Genomic DNA, 22,886 nt, shown 5'->3' with positions numbered 1-22,886 from the left:
AATACCCCACTTACATCAGTGGCTAGATCATCCACACAGAAAATCAAGGAAATAGTGACATTGAATAACATGTTCAACCAGGTGGACTTCACAGATATGTTTAGAACACTCTACCCCAAAACAGCAGAACACACATTCTTTTCAAGTGCACATGGAACATTCTCCAAGATAGATCATATGATAGGCCACAGAACAAGTCTCAATAAAAGAAGAATGAACCATCTGAAGTCGAATGAACCATCGTTTCCTACCACAGCAAGTAATTAGAAATCAGTTACAAGAAAAAAACAAATAGGAGAAACCCAAACACCTAGAGGCTAAAATGAAATCCAAGAGGAAATCAAGAAATACTTGTCGACAAATGAAAACACAATGGTCCACAATCTTCGGAATGAAGGAAAAGCAATTCTAAGAAGGAAGTATATCTCAATACAGGCCTACTTGAAGAAACAAGAAATATCTTGAATAAATAATCTAAACTTATACCTAAAGGAACTAAAAAAGAGGAATAAATAAAGGCTTAAGTTAGTAGAAGGAAGGATATTATGAAGATCAGAGCAGAAATAAATGAAATAGAGAACAAACAACAACAGTGGAACAGATCAATGAAAGCAAGACTGAGTTGTTTGAAAAGATAAACAAAACTCATAAACCTTTACTGAAGCTAATAAAGAGAAAGGGCCCAAACAAAACCAGAAATGAGAAGTTATGAGACCATAGAAATACAAATAATTACAAGTGATTATTATTTAAAAATTGGCAAATTAACATAGAAGAAACAAATTCCTAAAAATGTACAACCTTCTTCTGAAAACGGTCCCATTACTGTAAACAACGAGTCACTAATCAAAACACTTGGAACAAGGGGTGCCTGCCTGGGTGGGTCAGTTGGTTGAGTGTCTGACTCTTGATTTCAGCTCAGGTCATGATCCTAGGGTTGTGGGGTTAGGCCCCATGTCAGGCTCCACAGCCTGCTTGGGATTTTCTCTCTCCCTCTGTCCCTCCCCAACTTGCACACACTTTCTCCCTCTCTCAAAAAATAAAAATAAATTAAAAAAAAATTTTTTTTTTTAAAACAAAAGAACTTGTGAGAAGCATAAATGCAGGACAGTGGCTTCACTGGTGAATTCTACCAAACATTTAAAGAAGACTTACTACTTACCATTCTCATACTACTCCAAAATGAAAAAGAGGAAGGAATGCTTTTAAATTAATTTATGGGACTAGTATTACTCTGATACTAAACAACTCAAAAAAAAAAAATAAAAACAAAAACGAGAATTTAAGATGCAAAAATCCTCAACAAAATATTAGCAACCAAATTGAAAAATACATTAAAAGGATCATTTACCACAATCAAGTGGGATTTGTTGCAAGCACGGTTTAATACACACAACAGAATACATGATTGTCTCAATAGATGGCAGAAAAAGCATTTGGCAAAATTCGACATCCATTCATGATAGAATTCTCAACAAAGTGGATATAGAAGGAACATACCTTGACATAATAAAGGCCATATATGACAGACCCACTGCTGACCTACTCAGTGGTGAAAAGCTGAAACGTTTTCCCTAGGATCAGGAACAAGACAAGGATGCCCACTCTCACCACTTTTATTCAACATAGTACTGGAAGTCACAGTTGCAGCAGTTGGACAAGAAAAAGATAACAGGCATCCAAATTAGTAGAGAAGAAGTAAAACATTCACTGTTTTCAGATGACATACTACTTTATGGAGAAAATCATGACGACTCCACCAAAAAACTAGATCTAATTAATAAATTCAGGAAAGTTACAGTATATGAAATCAATACACAGAAATCTGTTGTGTCTCTATACACTAATAATGAAATCACAAGAAGGAAAGGGAACCAGCCCATTTACAATTACATCAAATAGAATAACATACCTCGATATAATTTTAACCAAGGAGGCGAGAGACCTGTACTCTGAAAACTGCAAGACACTGATGAAAGAAATTGAAGACAACACAAATAAATGGAAAGATGTACCATGCTCTTTGATTGGAAGAATACTGTTAAAATTGTTCGTATTACCAAAATGATCTACAGATTCACTGAAATTCCCATCAAAATACCAACAGTGGCTTTGACAGAACTTGAACAGAAATCCTAAAATGGGTGTGGAACCCCAAAAGGCCCCAAATAGCCAATGCAAGCTTGAAAATGATGAACAGAGTTGGAGGTATCACAATTCCAGGTCTCAAGATGTACTACAAAGCTATGGTAATCAAAACGATTATGGTATGGCACACAGATCAATATCACAGGACAGAGAGCCCAGAAATAAACCTATGGTATATGGTCAATTGATCTGTGACAGAAGAGGCAAGAATATACAAGGAAAAGACAGTCTCTCCAATAAATGGTGCTACAAAAACTGGACCACTTTCTTACACCCTACACAAAAACAAACTCAAAATAGATTAAAGGCTTAATGTCAGACCTGAAACTATAAACTCCTAAAAAAATTTTTTTTTAATTAGAAATTTTTAAAAAAACACACATAGGCAGTAATTTGGAGATCAACCTCAGCAATATTTTTTCTGGATTTGTCTCCTCAAGGGAAACAAAATCTGTTGGGACTACCATCAAACTAGAAAATTTTTACACAGCAAAGGAAACCAACAAAACAAAGAGGCAAGCACCAAATGAGAGAAGATATTTGCAAGTCATATATCTAATAAGGGGTTATTATCTAAAATATTAAAAGAACTCCCACAACTCAACACCCCCCCCAAAAAAATCCCAATTTTAAAATGAGCAGAACACCTCTATACACATCTTCCCAAAGAAGACCTATAGGGGGCCAACAGACAACATGAAAATATGCTCAATGTCACATTAGTTGAAATGTATATGTGGTGAGTGCAAATCAAAATCATGATAAGATATCCCCTCTAGTAGCAAAAACACAAGAAAAAAGCGTAGGCAAGGATGTGGAGAAAAATGGAAAAAAAGGAATCCTCGTACACTGTTGGTGGTGCATACAGGCTCATACACGCTGGCACATCGTGGACAACAGTAGTGAGTTTCCTCAAAATATTAAAAATACAAGTACCACACAATCCAGTAGTTCCATTTCTGGATATTTACCAGAAGATAAGGAAAACATTGATTTGGAAAGATATATGCCCCCCGTATGTTTACTGCAGCATTATTTATAGTAGCCAAGATATGGAGACAACCTAAGTGTCTATAGAAGAACAGATAAAAATGTGGTATATACACATAGGAATATCAGCCGTAAAAAAGAATGAAATCTTGTCATTAACAACATGGATGGACCTATAGGGCATAAGGCTAAGGGAAATAAGCCAGAGAGAGGAAAAACACCATATGATTTTACTTATGTGTAGAATCTAAAAAACAAATGAACAAGCCAACAATATAACAATGATGACAAAGACAAGAGAAACAGACTCGGGGGGAACAAATTGATGGTTGCCAAAGAAGAGGAGGTTGGGGGGATGGGAAGAGGGTCATGAGGTAGTAACTTCAGTTCTAAAATTTAAGCCACAGGGATGAAAAGTACAGCACAGGGAATACAGTCAATAAATATTGTAACACACTTCTCATGGTAAACATTTTGTATCCTATAGAATTATTGAATCACTGTTTAATGCCTGAAACTAATTTGATAGTATATATCAACTACAATTAAAAATTAAAAGTAAAATGTCTTTCTAAACTGCTAAGGACACTTCTGTTGGTATCAGACAGCCTGGATTCAAATCCTACCTCTGTTACTCAGCTGTGTGATTTTGGGAAAGTTCCTAACCTCAGTTTTCTCCTCCCTAAAATGGACTTATATCTAGTTTACATGGTTATTCAGTTACTCTGTAAATTGACCATGTTGTTAAAAAAAAAAAAAATGGCATAGAGCTTATTCAGTTTCCTTCAAAGCACTGAATTCTACGTAAATGGTATTTGAAATGACAGACACAAGTTTGTGCATTACACACCATGGGATTTGTTTTATTTTCTTTTATTCTCTTTTCCCTTGTATAATTAATTTTTTTTTACATTTTATTTTTTTGAGTGAGTGAGAAAGAGAGAGTACGAGTGGGGGAAGCACAGAGAGAGAGAAGGAGACACAGAATCTGAAGCAGGCTCCAGGCTCTGAGCTGTCAGCACAGAGCCCGATGTGGGGCTCAAACTCAAATGATGAGATCATGACCTGAACCAAAACGAATGCTTCACCGACTGAGCCACCCAGGCGCTCCTCCCTGGTATAATTATATTTCAGGAGGCAACCTTGTTTGGGCCAGGGCTCTATTTTTTTGATATAAAAAGAGCCCTTTAAATGCTATTTTTTTTAAGTTGATGAGATATATTGACTGCCATCTTTTGTCTGATTTTAGTGTGCTGCATTTGTGTAACCTTTGAGAATAATTTTACTTGAGATTATTTACTATTCATCAGTCCTTAGACATTCTCCAGAAATTGCCTTTTGTTCAGTCTTCTCTATTCCTCTGAAATGATACCATTTTCTTCTCTGTTCCTTTGTTGCTTCCCCTTTTCCCCCTTTTGTCACTGCAACGCTTTACCTTGTGGTCGCACAGTTATCGCTCTGTTTTAGGCGCCCAGCCATAGTTTTTCCATATCCCACCACCATGTTTGTTTTGTAGCTTTTCTATCATTTGTAATAAAAGTGGTTCTGCAAGAGAAGCCATAAAGCACTCCTTTCTGAACTTAATATGTTTACAAAGCATTTCTGGTTGAACCAAGGTGCCTGGATGGAGTACTTTGTTGAAACATGAAGTTGGGACTAGGTTGAATAATTAAATGTAACAAATGTTCTTGAGCGCAAGTTGTGTCAAGCACTGTGCTAGCTCTGGGGTTAGGGAGTCGCTGCAGTGCAGGAGCTCCTATCTATCAGGGAGCCAGATGAACAAACCAGCAGTAACACTAAGGTGAAGAGGCCAAGGAACACTGAAACAGAAAAATGTCGTTAACTTAGCCTAATGACAAAAGTACTTTTTTCTATGTGTTATATTAAATTGTAGCTATATGTTAGTAAATTTTTTTTTAAATTTATGCTCAAGTTCGTTAGCCTACAGTATAGTCTTGGCTTCATTAGTAGAATCCAGTGATTCATCTCTTACGTATAACACCCAGTGCTCATCCCAACAAGTTCCCTCCTTAATGTCCATGGCACATTTAGCCCATCCCTCACCCCACACCCTCCAGCAACCCTGTTTGTTCTCTGTATTTAAGCGTCTCTTATGGTTTGCCTCCCTCTGTTTTTACCTTATTTTTCCTACCCTTCGCCTATTTCATCTGTTGAGTTTCTCAAATTCCACGTATGAGTGAAGTCATATGATGTCTTTCTCTAATTTCACTTACATAATACCCTCCAGTTCCATCCATGTTGTTGCAAGATTTCATTGTTTTTATCACCGAGTAATACTCCATTGTATATACATACCACATCTTCTTTATCCATTCATCCATCGATGGACATTTGGGCTCTTTCCTTACTCTGGCTATTGTTGATAGTGCTGCTATAAACATTGGGGTGCATGTGCCCCTTTAATCAGCACTCCTGTAACCTTTGGATAAATTCCTAGTAGTGCAATCGCTGGGTCATAGGGTAATTCTATTTTTAATTTTTTTGAGGAACCTCCATACTGTTTTCCAGAGTGGCTGCACCAGCTTGCATTCCCACCAACGGTGCAGAAGAGATCCCCTTTCTCCACATCCTCGCCAGCATCTATTGTTTCCTGATTTGTTAACTTTAACTGTTCTAACCAATGTGAGGTGGTATCTCAATGTGCTTTTGATTTGTATTTCCCTGATGATGAGCGACGTTGAGCATCTTTTCGTGTGTCTGCCATCTGCATGTCTTTTTTGGAAAAGTGTCTCTGCATGTTTTCTGCCCATTTCTTCACTGGATCATTTATTTCTTGGGTGTCAAGTTTGGTAAGTTCTTTACAGATTTTGGATACTAACCCTTTATCCAGTATGTCATTTGCAAACATCTTTTCCCATTCTGTCACTTGCTTTTTAGTTTTGTTGATTGCTTCCTTTGCTATACAGAAGCTTTTTATCTTGATGAGGTCCGTATAGTTCATTTTTGCTTTTGTTTCCCTTGCCTCTGGAGACATGTCAAGTAAGAAGTTGCTGCAGTCAAGGTCCAAAAGGTTGCCTGTTTTCTCCTGTAGGATTTTGATGGTTTCCTGTCTCACATTTAGGTCGTTCATCCATTTTGAGTTTACTTTTGTGTGTGTGTAAGAAAGAGGTCCAGGTTCATCCTTCTGCATGTGGCTGTCCAGTTCTCCCAGAACCATTTGCTTAAAAAGATGGTCTTTTTTTCCATTGGATACTCTTTCCTGCTTTGTTGAAGATTAGTTGGCCATACGTTTGTGGGTCCATTTCTGGGTTCTCTCTTCTATTCCATTGGTCTGTGTGTCTGTTGTTGTGCCAATACCATACTGTCTTGATGATTACAGCTATGTAATACAGGCCGAAGTCTGAGATTGTGTTGCCTCCAGCTTTGGTTTTCTTTTTCAACATTACTTTGGCTATTGGGGATCTTTTGTGGTTCCATACAAATGTTAGGATTATTTGTTATAGCTCTGTGAAGAATGCTGGTGCTATTTTGATTGGGATTGCATTGAATGTATAGATTGCTTTGGGTAGTATTGACATTTTAACAATATGTGTTCTTCCTATCCATGAGCATGGAATGTTTTTCTGTGTCTTTGTGTCTTCTTCCATTTATTTCATAAGCTTTCTATAGTTTTCAGTGTACAAATGTTTTACCTCTTTGGTTAGGTAAAAGGTATTTTATGGTTTTTGATGCAATTGTAAATGGGATCAATTCCCTGATATCTCTTTCTGTTGTTTCATTATTGTTGTACAGAAATGCGACCGATTTCTGTATGTTGATTTTATATCCTGCGACTTTGCTGAATTCCTGTATCAGCTCTAGGAGCTTTTTGGTGGAGTCTTTTCGGGTTTTCTGCATAGAGTATCATGCCATCTGCAAAGAGTGAAAGTTTGACTTCTTTGTCGATTTGGATGCCTTTTATTTCGTTTTGTTGTCTGATTGCTGAGGCTAGGATTTCCAACACTATCAAACAGTGGTAAGAGTGGACATCCCTGTCATGTTCCTGATCCTAGGGAAAGCTTTCAGTTTTTCCCCATGGAGGATGATATTAGCTGTGGACCTTCCATATGTGGCTTTTATGATGTTAAGGTATGTTCCTTCTATCCTGACTTTGAGAATTTTTATTAAGAAAGATGCTGTAGGGGCGCCTGGGTGGCTCAGTTGGTTGAGCGTCCGACTTCGGCTCAGGTCATGATCTCACAGTCTGTGATTTTGAGCCCTGCATCGGGCTCTGTGCTGATGGCTCAGAGCTGGAGCCTGCTTCAGATTCTGTGTCTCCCTCTCTCTCTGCCCCTTCCCTGCTCATGCTCTGTCTCTGTCTCAAAAATAAATAAAAAACATGAAGAAAAAAAAAAAGAAGGATGCTGTATTTTGTCAAGTGCTTTTTCTGCATCTATTAACAGGATCACATGGTTCTCCTTTCTTCTATTGTGATATATCACATTGATTGATTTGCAAATATTGAACCAGCTCTGCAGCCCAGAAATGAATCCCACTTAATTTATGGTGAATAATTCTTTTAATATACTGTTGAATTTGATTTTCTAGTATCTTGTTGAGAATTTTTGCATCCCTGTTCATCAGGGATATTGGCCTGTAATATCTGTAGTTTGGGATATTAGTTTGGGGTCTTTAGTTTGGGAATCAAGGTAATGCTGCCTTCATAGAATAAGTCTGGGAGCTTTTCCCTTTTTGCAACAGTTTGAGAAGAATAGGTATTAACTCTGCTTCCAGTACAATTCCCCTGGGAAGCCATCTGGCGCAGGACTCTTACTCATTGGGAGATTTTTGATCACCGATTTGATTTCTTGGCTGGTCGTGAGTCTGGTAAAATTTTCTATTTCATCCCATTTGGGTTTGATAGTATGTGAGTGTCTAGGAATTTGTCCATTTCTTCCAGATTATCCACTTTGTTGGCATATAATTTTTCATAGTATTCTTTAATAATTAATTGTATGTGGTGTTGGTTGTGATCTCTTTCATTTGTGATTTTATCTATTTGGGTTCTCTTTTTCTTTTTGAGAAGTCTGGCTAGGGGGTTTTATCAATTTTGTTTACTCTTAAACAGCTCTTAGATTCATTAATCTGTTCTACTGGTTCTTTTGGGTTCTGTATGGTTTATTTCAACTCTAATCTTTATTATTTCTCTTCTTCCGCCGGCTTTGGTCTTTCTTTGCTACTGCCTTTCTAGCTCCTTTAGGTGTAAAGTTAGGTTGTGTATTGGGGACCTTTGTTGCTTCTTGAGATAGGTGTGAATTGCAATGTATTTTCCTCTTAGAACTGCCTTTGCTATATACCAAAGGGTTTAGACTGTCAAAATGTTTTCATCTTCATTTGCCTCTATATATTTTTTTAATTTCTTCTTTAATTTCCTGGTTGACCCATTCATTCTTTAGTAGAATGTTCTTTGTTTTTTAAGTTTTTATTTATTTATCCTCAGAGAGACAGAGACAGCATGAGCAGGGGAGGGACAGAGAGAGAGAGAGAGAGAATCCTAAGCAGGCTTCTTCATGCTTTCAGCACAGAGCCCAATATGGGGCTTGAACTCATGAACCATGAGATCATGACATGAGCCAAAATCAAGAGTTGGACGTTTAATCAGCTGAGCCACCCAGATGCCCCTAGTAGGATGTTCTTTAACCTCCATGCATTTGAGGGCTTTCCACATTTTTCTGTAGTTGATTTCAAGTTTCATAGTGTTGTGACCTATGGCATGGTATGATAATCTCAGTCTTTTCATTCTTTTTGAGGGATGTTTTGTGATCCAGCATGTCATCTATTTTGGAGAATGTTCCATGTGCACTCGAGAGGAATGTGTATTCTGCTTTCGGATGAAAAGTTCTGAATATATCTGTTAAGTCCATCTGGTCCAATGGTCATTCAGTGCTGTTATTTCCTTATTGATTTTCTGCCTACATGATTGTTGTAAGTGGAGTATTAAAGTCCCCTATAATTATGGTATTATTATCTGTACATTTGTTTACATTTGTAATTGATTTATATATTGGGTACTTTCACGTTTACAATTGTTAGCTCTTCTTGATGGATAGACCTTTTAATTATGATATAATGTTTCATCTCTTGTTACATTACAGTCTTTGAAAATCTAGTTTGTCTGATATAAGTATGGCTACTCTGGCTTTCTTTTGCCATCCATTAGCATGATAGATGGTTCTCTATCCCCTCACTTTCAATCTGCAGGTGTCCTCCCTCAGGTCTAAAATGAGGCTCTTGTAGGCAGAATATAGATGGATCTTTTTTTTTTTTTTTTTTTTTTTTTAATCCAGTCTGATACCCTATGTCTTCTGACACTGTTTCAGTGGACAGGACTGGTACTAACCTTATGAGTCTACCCTAGTAGGTTAAGGCCCATTGGTCCCTATCTGCTTTCAGAATTCTCTTTTCATCTTTGTATTTTGCCAGTTTCTCTATGTCATGGTGTTGACCTGTTTTTGTTGATTTTGAAGGGAGTTCTGTGTGACTCTTGGATGCCTGTTCCCTTCCTCAGATTGGGGAAGTTTTCAGCTATAATATGTTCAAATAAACCTTCTGCCCCTTTCTCTTGCTCTTCTTCTTCTGGAACAACTATGATACGGATATTATTTTGTTTCCTGGAATCACTTAGCTCTCTAATTTTCCTCTTGTGATCTAGTAATTTCCTTTCCCTCTTTTTTTCAGCTTCATCCTTTTCCATAATTTTATCTTATTTCACCTATTCTCTCCTCTGCTTCTTCCATCCTTGCTGTCAATGTGGCTAGTTTATTTTGCATCTAATTTATAGCATTTCTTAATTGATCATAACTAGTTCTTAAGTCTTTGATCTCTGCAGCAATAGATTGCCTGCTGTCTTCTATGTTTTTTTCCCAACCCCAGCTGATAGCCTTAAGACTGCTATTCTCAATTCTTGTTCAGATATATTGTTTATATCTGTTTTGAGCAATTCTCTGGCTATCATTTCTTCCCGGATTTTCTTTTAATGAGAATTCTTCCATTTTGGGATTTTAGCCAGGTTTTTGTCTTTTACATGTTTTAAAAGCTTGTTATGTGTCCTGCACCTGTGAGTACTACTATATTAAAAAGGGGTAATACACTGTCCAGGGCCTGGCTTTTCAGGAAGTGTTTTTCGAGTATGTTGCACGTATTCTGTTGTGTTTTGGCTGCTCTATCACACTGGTCAGTCCTCTGCAAAGCTGTCCCTTGCTTATAGGGGTGGAGTGCTTGGACCTTCTGCCAGGTGTGCTTCGATTTGTTCGTTGAAGTAACCCTGGAAAAAAGGAAAGGGAGGGGGAGCCTGATCCCAAACAAAGAGAAAAATGAAAGTGGGGGAAAAAAAGACCAAGCTGAGAAGCTAAAAAAAAAAAAAAAAAAAAAAAAAAAAAAGGCATGGCTTAATCCATAGTGAAAAGAAAATAAAGGAGATATATAAAAGGTGTAAAAAGAATAGAGTGAAAATGCCTGATTAAACAACATAAATATAAATATAAAACAAAAATAGTAATAGTTGTCTGTTGGTGCCAGGGATCAGTGGCTGTGCTGGTTTGGAGGAGAGGCCGTCTGGTTCTGTCAGTGTCAGTAGATACGCAGTTACCAGGCACGGCGGGGCAGGATTTGGTGTAAGCGGGTCCTGCCACCACTAGGGGCCGCTGTCCTTTCTGGCCTATTCCCTGAAGCCCCACCATGTTGGTGATGGGGAGAAAAATTGGTCTCCCACCGCAGTCTCCCTTCCCCGGACCAAGTGTGTCAAACCACACTGTAGTGGCGGCCCTCACAGAGCGGGCACTCAGCCTGTCCTGCTCCACTGTCTCCCCAGCCTCCTAGGCCTCAGCCGGGATACAAAACCTGATGTCTGAAAGGATCCCGCACCCCTGGTTCCAGGTAGCACCACTCTACCCTGCTGATGAAAGGCCTTTGGCTGGCGCCTGCAGGGTCTTTTGCCCTTGGAGAGGCAATAAACCCTCCTCCCACATTCCTGGAGGAAGGAGACTATTCTTTCCCGTGTGCCCCTGAGATCCCTACCGCACCCCCCCCCCCAGCTGGCTCCCCTCCCCACAGGCATGCACACGGGGGCAGCTCCTGTCTGGAGAAAGTCGCCCACTTTTGAAACCTCCATTCTTTAGCTCCTAAGTCTGTTTGCAAAATAGAAACTGTCACTCTCCGTATTTCTTGTTCCCCAGTCTGCAGTCCGGAGAGGTTTTCCTCTTGTACTAACTCAATACCGCAGTTTCACAGTCTGTCTTTCCCTTTTGTGTCTCCACAGAAGGGGTTCCCTCCCCTCCATACTTACATCCTTTTATCTCCCCCAGTTCACATACAGGCACCTCCTCCTGCCAAGCTGTCTCCCTCCCATTGTCGAGATCCTTCTGCCACTCCACGGATTGATGTCCTGAGTGTGCCAAGTGATCTGACCTCATCCCCCCACTTCTCCACCTTCTTAACTCCTCCCCTTATATTTTTAATAAGATTAGGTAAAGTATAATACAACACAACATTTAGTAAAAATAATTATTTGACTAAATAAATGGCATTAAACATCTTTAAATCTCAGTTTTATTTTCTATTCCCAAGAAACTTGACTCTCTTACACCTACAGTGGTTTGAATATGTACGGTCCTAAGGGCCATCGTGTTCTGCCCAACCCTAACCCCCATCTCCTCACAAGTAATCTCCTGTCTTCTCTGTTAGTTGCTGATATTTGCTTTCCATCTGCAGCATCAGATGGGCAAGTCTGTTTTCTTTCAGAACAGAAATCATGATTGGTGCAAATGTTTTTTAGCTTATCAGGAAATTACTGAACTATCGTTCTTCTGCATCACTGATTTTTTACATTGAGTTATTCCTCTGCTCAGCCTTTAGGAACTTGATGCTTTTTACAAGCTTTTGATAAAAATAATTTATTTTTTATTGACTTATTGATTTACTAGATAGATAGCATGAGTGAGGCAGAGAAAGAATTCCAAGCAGGCTCCGGGCTGTTAGTGCAGAGCCCTACATGGGACTTGAACTCACGAACTGTGAGATCATGACCTGAGCTGAGATCAAGAGTCTGACGCTTAACAGAACCACCCAGGCACCCCCCCCCCCAAATTCTAATTTTTAAACACACAGCTTTTCCCCCTTCAAGTCCTTTCAAACACAGTTTAATCATATTCAAATATTTACATGGTAACTGCTTAGGATCACAACTGGTACACTCTCTTGTGTTCTCCCACCTCCTGGTCCCCCTTCTTCTGAGCTTTAAAACCAATGGAAGTCCATTTTATGTTTATCTGCTTAATTTAGCGATGCGTTCAAGCTCTAGGGTGTTTCTTAGGTTTGTTTAGTCAGCAAATGGTACTCACATTTCCTCTGCTGTCTTGAGATCTTATCAGTGTCTCTATTTCCATATTCTTCAACAAATTCGTTGCCTAAATACTAGATGATTTAAGTTTCATTTGCTTTCAGACTTAAGAATTTCTTAAAGAATTTGTCTGATATTTGATGTGATATGATTAAAGAATAAAGTAACGTCAAAATTAAGGTTTTAAAAAGGTAAGCAATTTCCAAATCACCTCTTCTCATCCTGAGTATAGTAAAAAGTCTTTGAAAATTACATTACCATCTAGCTTTAAAGTACTGTATGTACCAAATGTAGAATACTGGCTTGCTGGTGACTGTTATTCTCCAGAATGTCTGTGTTTAAGATACTCGTAGGTATCTTAAAAATATGTTGGAATGTTTATGCTTGAGGTTAATCACAGTTGAGCCAAAAAGGTTGTTTGTTTTCCTAGTTGTTCTTTGCATAGATGATACAGTCAGTTAGCCAAGGTTCTAGTTATGGCAAGAAGAGAGAAAACTGCCCACCATTCAGTGCTCATGGAGAACACTGTAATACAGAGGGTTTCTCTCAAGTGGATATACATGATAGCTGGAAAACAGGGAAACCGATACAGAGAAACGTTCCTGTCAGTGAGTGGCCAGACAAAGCCTATTTTACATTTCGAGTGCTGGTTTTAGCTCTGACTTAGCTAAGCAGATTGCTTTTCAAACTCATCAGTGTTAGGCTTACAGAGCTCGAGTCCTTTCACAAGTACCTTGAAACGAGTTTAGTCTGTATACCTCAAATTATTGATAACTTGACAATTTGGAATGAAACCTTCACTTTTTAAAACTGTACTTTTTAAATTATCCTAAATGATTCTTTGCCTTGAGTCCAGGCCAGTTTTGCTTCAAATGGGTAAGCATCCACTTGAGAGGTTTACGACTTTAAAGTCTTTATTTCCTTTCAGATAGAGACAGAGTATATGCCACATCGCGAAAGAACAGCTACATTTTATTCTGTAGAATTACGGAAGCATGGCTTTTGTACATCTTGTTCTCCATGAAAAGACTTTGTTTTTAACTTATCTAATTCCTGAAAAGGATATTGTGTTGGAAGTTGATTTAAAGCTGAAACAGTCTTCAAGAATGAGTAAATGGGTAGAGAAACTCAGGCACTGCACATTTAAGGCAATGAACTTGCTTGTTAAAACTGTGATTTCAAATTGACCTACACGCTCTCTTTGTGTGTCATGTTCCATTGCCTCATCTGAATTTGGGCCATTTCCCAATGCTGTTCCCTCAACAAGCCCAAGAAAAGGAATATTTTCCACAAACTAGTCTTCATCAACCATTTGATTCTATTCTGAATTTCAACTTTTGAATTTTTCCCATTAAATCTATGGTTTTTATTTAAATCAAGTCTGTTACAGGGATAGCTCTCGGTCTTATATTGTCAAATACCTAAATACCAGCTCATAGTTAACATTCTTTCAAAAAGCTAAATGACGTTATAACTAAAGGAATTTGTTGGTAAAGACTGATTTTCATTGGATTTCTTAAAGGGAATATAAAAATTCACATTGTTTTATTCAAAGACATACCTAATTATTAAATAATTACCATAACTTTAAATAGAGAAAGAAACTTCTTTTCATTGAAATTTGTAAGCCTGTTTAAGAAGTCATTTAGCTTTAAAGTCTCCTTGGAATTCTCAGGTAGAAGGCATGTGGAATTTTTTTATTAGAAGCTCACCTTAAAATGAATCTTTGCCTCTGTGCCCAAGAAAACTAAAAGAAGAGAGTGTCTGGTAACAATAGCCACAATTGCCTCTTACATGGTTTTTCTCATAGCAGGTCTTGGCAAAACTCTTACTCCAAAATGTTTTTGCTAATTTTTTCCCCAGATAATGGATTCATACCTGAATCACTTCTAGAAGATGTGATGAAAGCATTGGACCTCGTTTCAGATCCTGAATAGTAAGCTAAATAGGAAGTGTTATTTAAGTGGCTCAGACTCTATTGCTTTTAAAACATTAGAAGTTGAAGTAGGTGAACTAGTCCAATAAATGGTATAATCCTAATTACTCTGTGCTAAACTGATTTCCAAGTGGAGACCATCTTGTTTATATCACTGTAATTTGCAGAAGAAAACTGAATTCAGGCAATTTTGGTTACTGACAATTCTTAGGGAAAGGAGGGAAAAAGTTTTGTGGTGGTTTTTTTTTCCGTATTCTTACATAGGTGGCTGTATATCATCTACCTAATTTTCCTTTTTTCATCAGAATACATAACATACCTTGAATTGTGAAGTTAGTACACTTGAGTTAGATTGTTTTTTTAGAAGTAGCTGACAGATTGGACTGAGTTCTTCATTCTGTATATTGGTCCAGTCACATTTATAATATGTGATGGCCTATAAACTAACAGGACCCTATTCAGGATTAATGAATTAAACATATTAAATATGACCTTGCCTATTTGTTTCATGTCCTAACCTGCTGCCCTTACTCAGACATTCAAATGTCTTACCCTTTGCATAGTATATATAATAAGGTATAATTAACCTGGGGTTTATAACTTGGGAGAGAAGGTGGAAAATGAAAATTTTCTAAAAAGACCATTTTCACTTTTAAAACTTTGCCTTCTTTCTGGTTACATATAACACCTTTCACCAGCCTCGGCTACACCTGCATGTTAAGGGCCAAGCAAAGCAGCCTTCAATCCAGGCTGCTCCTGGAACAATATGGTCCTTGCCCCTGCTCTAAGTCACTGCACTGGAGCTCTTTGAAAATTATCCTACCTCTTTACCCTTCAGCTTACATTGACTAAGAATTTCAAGGTTCCCTCTCATTTGGTTCTTAAAGGTAAGATTTTTAGAGATGTTTCTGATTATCTGATGTAGCACTGCCTTTCGATGTTGTTCTTTTTTCTCTTTGAGCTTAAAATAAACATTTTTTAAGGTTAAGTGCTTCATTTGATTGTTAAATGCAGACATACCTATGAAGCAAAGAGAATTTGCCTTTGGGAGGTTATAAGCCTGAGTTTATAAGCCGAGGTTTTTAAATTACTTTACCTAATAAGGAACAATATTCCAAAGTCATCATTGTAATTTAAATTCTAAATAGTAACAGATCACTCTGGTTTAAAAATAACCAAGTTTTGGCAAATTAGATGTCATTCCTGTGTATTTGTCATTAAGGGTCTAAAAAGAACAGTTCTTATGATTTTTGGCAGTCAGATGTGTTTCAGTGCTAGTAATTTGATCATGAAAGAAGAAAAGTGAGCTTTTTTTCCTTTGGTATCCACTGTTTTCCTTTTTTTTCTTCTTCTTCTTCCTATAGTATAAATCTCATGAAGAATAAATTAGATCCAGAAGGATTAGGAATCATATTATTGGGTCCATTCCTCCAAGAATTTTTTCCTGATCAGGTAACATGGTTGAAGAAATCCACTTACGGTTTTGTTCCATTGGGATGAGCGTTTTTTGATTGTCTGTTTCAGTACCGTAATGCAACACTTGCGGGGTGGGGGTAGTGGAAAAATGTACGCACATCAGTATATACATGCCATGATACTGTTCTTCTACAGGAAGCATAACATTCAGAAGTACGTGGAGTAAAAAGACAAAGATGCTCTTTATCCACTTGCACCCCTGTTTTCCTTCTCTCAGGTCACTGTTGTTCATAGATGGTCTGCATCGTTTTACAATTTTTAAATATGTTTAAATAAAGATAAAGAGGTTCGTATGTAGTGGAAACTGCTGAGGTCCAGCAGAATTTTAGTTGAGTGAAAGAAGAACCTTTGAGTGGAGCCGTTTCCTGTTAGGACACGTGTTCCATCCGCATCGTTGACAAAGCCAGTTGTACGGCCTCTGCCTGTGTTTTCTTCACGCTTCCTATCCCAGTGAAGGATTTTACGGCCAAGCCAAATACTTGAGTCAGGTGTATGGGGATCATTTCATCAGATACCAGCCTGGCTTAAGTTAAAGATTATTGTTTCAATAGAAATGCCAGTTTCTCTTTCACCTCTCTTACAAAGGAGACATACTGTCAAGAAGCAAAATTAGAACAAAATAATGGAGGGAAAATGTCAAGATAGAATTGTTAATTTGATATTTCAGGTTTAAATTATCTTTAACAGAGTAGATGATATTACTGACATTCACCCTCGGTAATTAAAAAAGAAAAAGGAACCCACATTTTCTAAATCTGGATCGCTTACCATGAGTAAAGAAAGTGGGGTGAATTTCAAAAAGTAACTTTATCACAAGATCTCTATTAGACTTCTCCAAACTTGGGTAAACGCTTCATGAAAAAAAATTTTTCTTTTTCCGGACATGACTAGAACGTCCACTGGATTGTGATGACCAATCTGTTCATACACCCAACTACCAGCGTTTTCTGAAAGTTCTTTTTTGGAACCTAATACTCTGTTTTAGACAGTTTAATTAATGTTCAGTAAGTTATAGCACTTTATAGCATTAAATTAAAAATTGCACTAAATTTAGGGCAGGATTTTGAAAAGTGCTGGCGAAATGTAAATGAAGGGGGATAGTTACCATGTCTTTTGGAAATATACATCTTAGATGTAATTAATTACATGATAGGACTTACAAGTATTCTAAGAACATTTTTTAATTGTAGTATTCCTTGAGCTAATGAAAGATAAATTTAGTCCCCTTGCCTTTCAAAATGTAATCTTCCAGAGCTTGTCAGAAATGCAGATTCTTGGGTTCATCCCCAGCCCTAGGGAATCAGAAGCCCTCCAGAGGATTCTAATGGTGCCATTGTTTGAGACCTGCTGCTTCAGAGGAAGACTTGTCACATCCCCACCTATTCACATTCATTTATACTGCTTTGTACCCAACACATCAGTATGGTAACACTCAGTGAAGTTGTAAAACTGGGCTCAGAAGGACAGCCAGGAAAACATTTCTCTAACTTCTGTAATCTCTACAAATGCTTAAAGTAGGCAGTAGGGAAGAGCCTTTCTTTGCCTCAAGGAGAGGCAGATTGGAGGGGAGGGGGGGTGGAATACAGGTAAGCATTTCAAGGCAATTTGTTAATAATAATTGCAGAAGCAGCTACCATTTTTTGAGCTCACAACTGTGCATGAGGTACTGTCTTATAAATTAGGTGCTATTTTCACCCATTTTGGCCATGAGGAAGTTAAGGATTAGAGAATTTCAGAAAAATGCTTGAGGTCATACAGCTAGACCGTGGCTGATTGAGGAGTCCAGAGTACGTACTTTGCCACCATGTCACCCTACCTTCTGCTGATATTTCAGTATTTTCTCCCAATTGTTAGGTGGAACTAAAGAATATAGATTGTGTAGCCAGGACAGTGAAATACTTTCTAAGTTAAAGTACATTAACTCTGAAAAATAAGCAGCCAAATTATCTAAGTAACTAATTGTATTGACTGATGTATACAATTAAGAAAATGATCAAGTTATTTTTCTATTTCTTGTAAAGCATTTTGAGTGGGATAGAATTTTTTGTAGAAAGATTTATTAGATCTTGAAAAATGAGAAGAAAGGAGTTTTTAAAAAATGAATGTGCAAACAGCTGACCACACCAGGTCTTTTCATGGGAAATGACTAATATGTCTGTCCTAACAGAGAATTCAGAAAAGTGAACAGCTGGAGATTCAGCTGAAAAGATAGACTAGGTCCTGTATTTTAGGATGCTTCATTGCAAAGCACAGCCTGAATTGACTGAAGTCGGGGGGGAAGGTCATAGCTGGGGGGAGTAGCTTAGACAAACTCAAGAACTGACGCAGTGAGCCTCCAGGAAGGCAGTCGGGCCCTCTCCCATCCTTGCCAGCATTCCTAGTATCTCTCTTCTCTACATTCCAAAACGAACAAATTCTAAGGCAGACTGCAGGACCAGCTTCTGTCACATGTGCATCCTTGTATCCAATACGGCAAGGAAAACAAGGCCACAAGCCCTGTGGGAAATCACTGGAGCCGGGTGCGCTTGGTGAGGCCAGGCCACTGATGGCCTTGAATGCCCCAGTTCAGAGAATTGAACTTGATCTTTAGCTGAGAACCCAGGATAAGGCAGCTGAGCTAACATCATCAGACATTCCTGCAAGTTTAGTATAATAGCAAGTTATAGGATTTCCTTTCTTTATTGGATGCTGTTATAGGCTCTGAACGCTATAGTTTTGCTTTTCATTTCCCACAAGGCTCTTTTCGCTATTTAAATTTGACAGTATTTAGATGAGGTGGGTGGTGTGGAAACCCCTAATTTGATATTGTGAGCCAAATGAGAAGTACTGATGTCTAGCTGTTGATTGCAGGTTGACAAAAAGTGACGTTACTGTTCTTAGGTAGTTATTGAGAGGAACAAATTATTTACAACCAGAGAAAAAAAAAAGGCAGAGATAATATTTTACAAAACATATGGGCGTTTTGGAGTCTTATCCTTTAAGAAAATATATACTAATGCATGGCACACAGTTAACAATATAAACTAGTATAGAAGAGCTTATAATAAAAATAAATACTTTCCCACTTTGCAACCTCTTCCCCAGAAGCAACTAGTTCAGCCCTTAGGTTTTCTGGTAGATGACGTCTAGTAAGTTTCTTGCTTTATCAAACAATTCGCCAAAGAGTAGGGATTTAAGCAACTTGTGTTTTCGTTTCAACTGCTAATTAGAAATTGCCAAATATCAGAGTATAATTTAAAGTTTTAATAGTCTTTTATTTATAATAGGGTTCCAGTGGTCCAGAGTCGTTTACTGTCTATCACTACAATGGATTGAAGCAGTCAAATTATAATGAAAAGGTATGATAATTCACATAGTAATTTGTCTTCACCTGAGTTGGTAAATAGATCAGTATATGTTAGTCATCGAGATCCTCATTGGAGTTTTGGAACAATAGTTTCACTGTGACAAAACAGCTAACTTGATCCGCATATGTTTTATTGCTCTCTGCTGTAGAGATATTACCAAACCAAGTTTCACCCAATGATAGTTACTGATCTGTTTAAATTAAGAAAGGGGTAATGGTAAGATTTTTGATTGAGGAAAATATTTTTAAGTATTTAATAACATAATAGCTACCATTTATTGAGCATTTACCTGGAATTCTGTTAAATACTTGGTTTTATCTGAAGTTTCCCACCCTCCCTGTGGGGTAAGTATTGTTTGCGTATCCATCCCCATGTTACAGAGGATGAAGTGGAAGCCCAGAGAGGTAAGCAGCTTGTCAAGGTCAAGCAGCCAGGAAATGGCAGAGCTAGGATTGCACTTGAGGTAGTCTACCCCGGAGCCTGCATTTGTACGTGCTGCACTTTGCTGCTTTCCTTTGTGAATCATTGACAACTGCACACAGGTGATTCACTTCCACATGTACTCTGGTTCTACCTGGTTTATGTCAAAAGTTTGGGTAATTAGCTTTGTTTACACATAAAATATATAGGTAATATTTGCATTTATTCAATTAACAGTTGCAATCGATACAGCTACTATTAGAAGGAATAAGGCCTAACATACCTTTTTAATTTGAAATACCCATGCTGGTTTCGTAAGTAAATTGAGGATGGCTATACACAATCATAGTGTACATCAAATCCAAAACTGAGACTGAAAGTTACTTTTTCATGAGTGCAAAGATTTTTTTCACAAGATAAATTAGAACAGAGCATCCAAGTTTTATTTATTTTTTTTTGCTATAGATGTTGATGAGTGCTTCCTCTAGATTTTGAAGTTTTACATAACCTTGTAATAGGAGGTATTGTATGGTCATTAATTAGTTATTTGCCTACACAGTCCCTGCAAGGTAAGTCAAGTATTATTCATATTTTACAGATGAGGCATCAATGACAGGGAAATTAAGTGACTCACCAAGTCATTGGCAGAGCAGGGATTGGAACTGAGTTCCTGATTCCCAATAATGTCCTTGGTCTACTCGGCCATGCTACCTGTATATAGTAAGTTCTCAAATCATGCTCATGACAAGCATCTCACTAACACAAAGATCCGAAATCAAGTATTAATGGGACAACAGGATGTAAGTACTAGAAAGCAAAGCATGTGTGTTGTTAAGTTGTATACATATATGAAACAGAAATACGATGAGCAGTACTACTTCCCACAGGGTAGGGTCCTACCAAAAATATCTGAGGCAATAAACAAACATTGGAATGCTGGCACTGTAGGAGGGAGTATGATCCAGCCACCCCAGGCTGGCTGAGGCCACAGAGGTAGGTCCTAGTACTTTGCCCAAGAAGGTCTGCTCCAATGCCAGAAGCAAGTGAAGTTCCTTATGAAAAATAGGTCCAGTTTTATCTGATAATTATAGTAAAACTACAATTCACACTTTTCAAGTTTCTTTCATCAAAGTAGAAATTAACCAAAATAAAGATACAAATGTGTTTTTACAGAAACTTGTTTCTTTGGGCTCCTTAGTCCAACAGCTTACAGCTTTTACATTGGACGAACATAATTACAATCATGTGTATCCAACACTGAATATATAAAAATACTTATATGTACTTTGGAAGAAGGCAGTCTGTATCTGTTCCTTTTATAATTTGAGTTTCTCTTCACGAAATGAAATTGACTAACTCATTTAATGTACACGGTGAGCCCATTTAATGAGTTCGGGTATTAGTATATTATTTCATAGAGAGTTCTAAAAGTTCATTGTAAATTAAAGTTTCTTCCAGTATCCAACTGCCCATGTATATTTTATATGATCATTACCACTGTATATAAAATACCTGGTTAGTTTTATCTGTCAAGCATTTTCTACTAAGCAAATTGCATTGACACACATTCAAGTTGCCTCCAGTTCTGGAAACCTAACACTTTTAAATTCAGAATATATACCTTTGTTTCTGTTACAGTGCCTTCGTTATATAAATAAACATTTCTTCCAAGTGGTGTATGTTAATTAAAGGATGATTATCGTAAACAACCTGCATGTGCTTCAGGATTCACATAGACTTTTTGTTTCCTTTAAATCATGAGCTAAAAATCAACTGATGAGCTCTCAGTTACAATGCCTGTCACCCTCGTTTCCAAATATATTTTCCCATTAGTCAGCAGGCATTCTTGCTCATAATTTCTATCAAAGTAAAATTCAAGTTCCAGATGAAACAATATGCAATACCTTGTTTGTTAGCATATCCCTCATAAGAATTTGCTAAGAATAGTGATTGACCTTTGTGGCTTGATTTTGTTCAACAGGTCATGTATGTTGAAGGGACTGCAGTGGTTATGGGTTTTGAAGATCCCATGCTACAGACAGATGACACTCCTATTAAACGCTGTCTCCAAACCAAATGGCCATACATTGAGTTACTGTGGACCACAGATCGCTCTCCTTCACTGAACTAACTTGCCTACGGATTTAGAAGAAAGTTCGTAATAGCAGATGTTGAAAGAGGAATGCAGGACAGGCGGTTGGCTACATTAAGCTATACACTGGTATCATCAACTGTAAATAACAATTAAGAACACATTTTCAGTGTTTAAGATAGTTTAAATTATTTGTTTTAAAGCTTTATGTTAAAGGTTACCCTATTTTAACTCTTTATGTGAAATTTACTAGCAAAATTAAGCTTTAATCAAAGTTCATCACTTTTACAGTCGGATAATTGGTCATTTGTCAAATTAAAAGCATCCTAATACTATAGAGCAGAGTTACTCTTTATAAACTTCTACTTTGGGTTTTTATTTCATTCAGACACAGTTTATTATTTCAGTGATCCTGGCTTGCACTCTTTCAGCCTCCACATGGAAAGGCAGAAGAGTTCAATCTTATTTCTTTTCTAAAATCTGGTTTCCATTAGAAATACTGATAAATAACAAATTATCAACCTGGAATCTTTGCCAATTGGCTTAGCTCTGGCATGTTTATAAAAAGTAGAAACTATAAGGAAACATTACCATTTATTCACTGATATATAGAGAACATATTTCAAAAAAATGATAGGTAAGAGAATCTGTTTGATAGTCTTAACACTGTTAACTGTATTGCCAAATACACTCTTCCAAATTTGTCCCAGCAGCCTGTAAGCCAGCTTTCTTGTATATTTATGTGATAAATGCATGAGAACATCTGTTATTACATTAGTATATTGCATTATTTATTATTATCCTGGTGGATGGTCTAAATAAACACTTTTTTTAACTGTAGCTTTGCATTTCTTACATTAGCTACTCAGAAGAAACTAATACTTCACAGTGTTTCTGCCCAGCAGAAAGTTCTTGAGCTTTCTATGATGTACTCAACAAATGCCTTGAAAAGTGAGACCAAACCATATGCTGACCTAAGAGCTCTATAACTTAGCCAGCCCCGAGTGCTAGAACCTGAGTAGACAAAGCTTCAGAAGACCTATCCTGTCTAGAGAAATTTCCTTCAGGTTTGTTGCCTAGCAATTTGAAATGTGAATAGCCAGAAATTGTTTCTTTCCTTCACTTGGGAAGTATTTGTCA

At 37.5% G+C, this 22,886-nt stretch overlaps 1 protein-coding gene across 4 annotated transcripts in view; it reads left to right on the top strand.

Moving 5' to 3' along the window:
* MINDY3 (MINDY lysine 48 deubiquitinase 3) overlaps positions 1-22,586 on the top strand; it is a 101,447-nt gene extending 78,861 nt beyond the window's left edge. For all 4 annotated transcript variants that reach the window (XM_042991145.1, XM_042991146.1, XM_007081258.3 and 1 more), the window contains 4 exons: positions 14,339-14,411; positions 15,776-15,863; positions 19,154-19,225; positions 21,636-22,586. In XM_042991145.1, the coding sequence (XP_042847079.1) occupies positions 14,339-14,411; positions 15,776-15,863; positions 19,154-19,225; positions 21,636-21,785 (383 nt within the window). In that variant the 3' untranslated portion in view covers positions 21,786-22,586. The remainder of the gene's footprint in view (positions 1-14,338; positions 14,412-15,775; positions 15,864-19,153; positions 19,226-21,635) is intronic.
* Positions 22,587-22,886: the final 300 nt, after the last annotated feature.

Source organism: Panthera tigris, chromosome B4 (assembly GCF_018350195.1).
Source record: "Panthera tigris isolate Pti1 chromosome B4, P.tigris_Pti1_mat1.1, whole genome shotgun sequence".
Taxonomy (NCBI): domain Eukaryota; kingdom Metazoa; phylum Chordata; class Mammalia; order Carnivora; family Felidae; genus Panthera; species Panthera tigris.
This window is presented reverse-complemented; position numbering and strand designations above follow the sequence as displayed.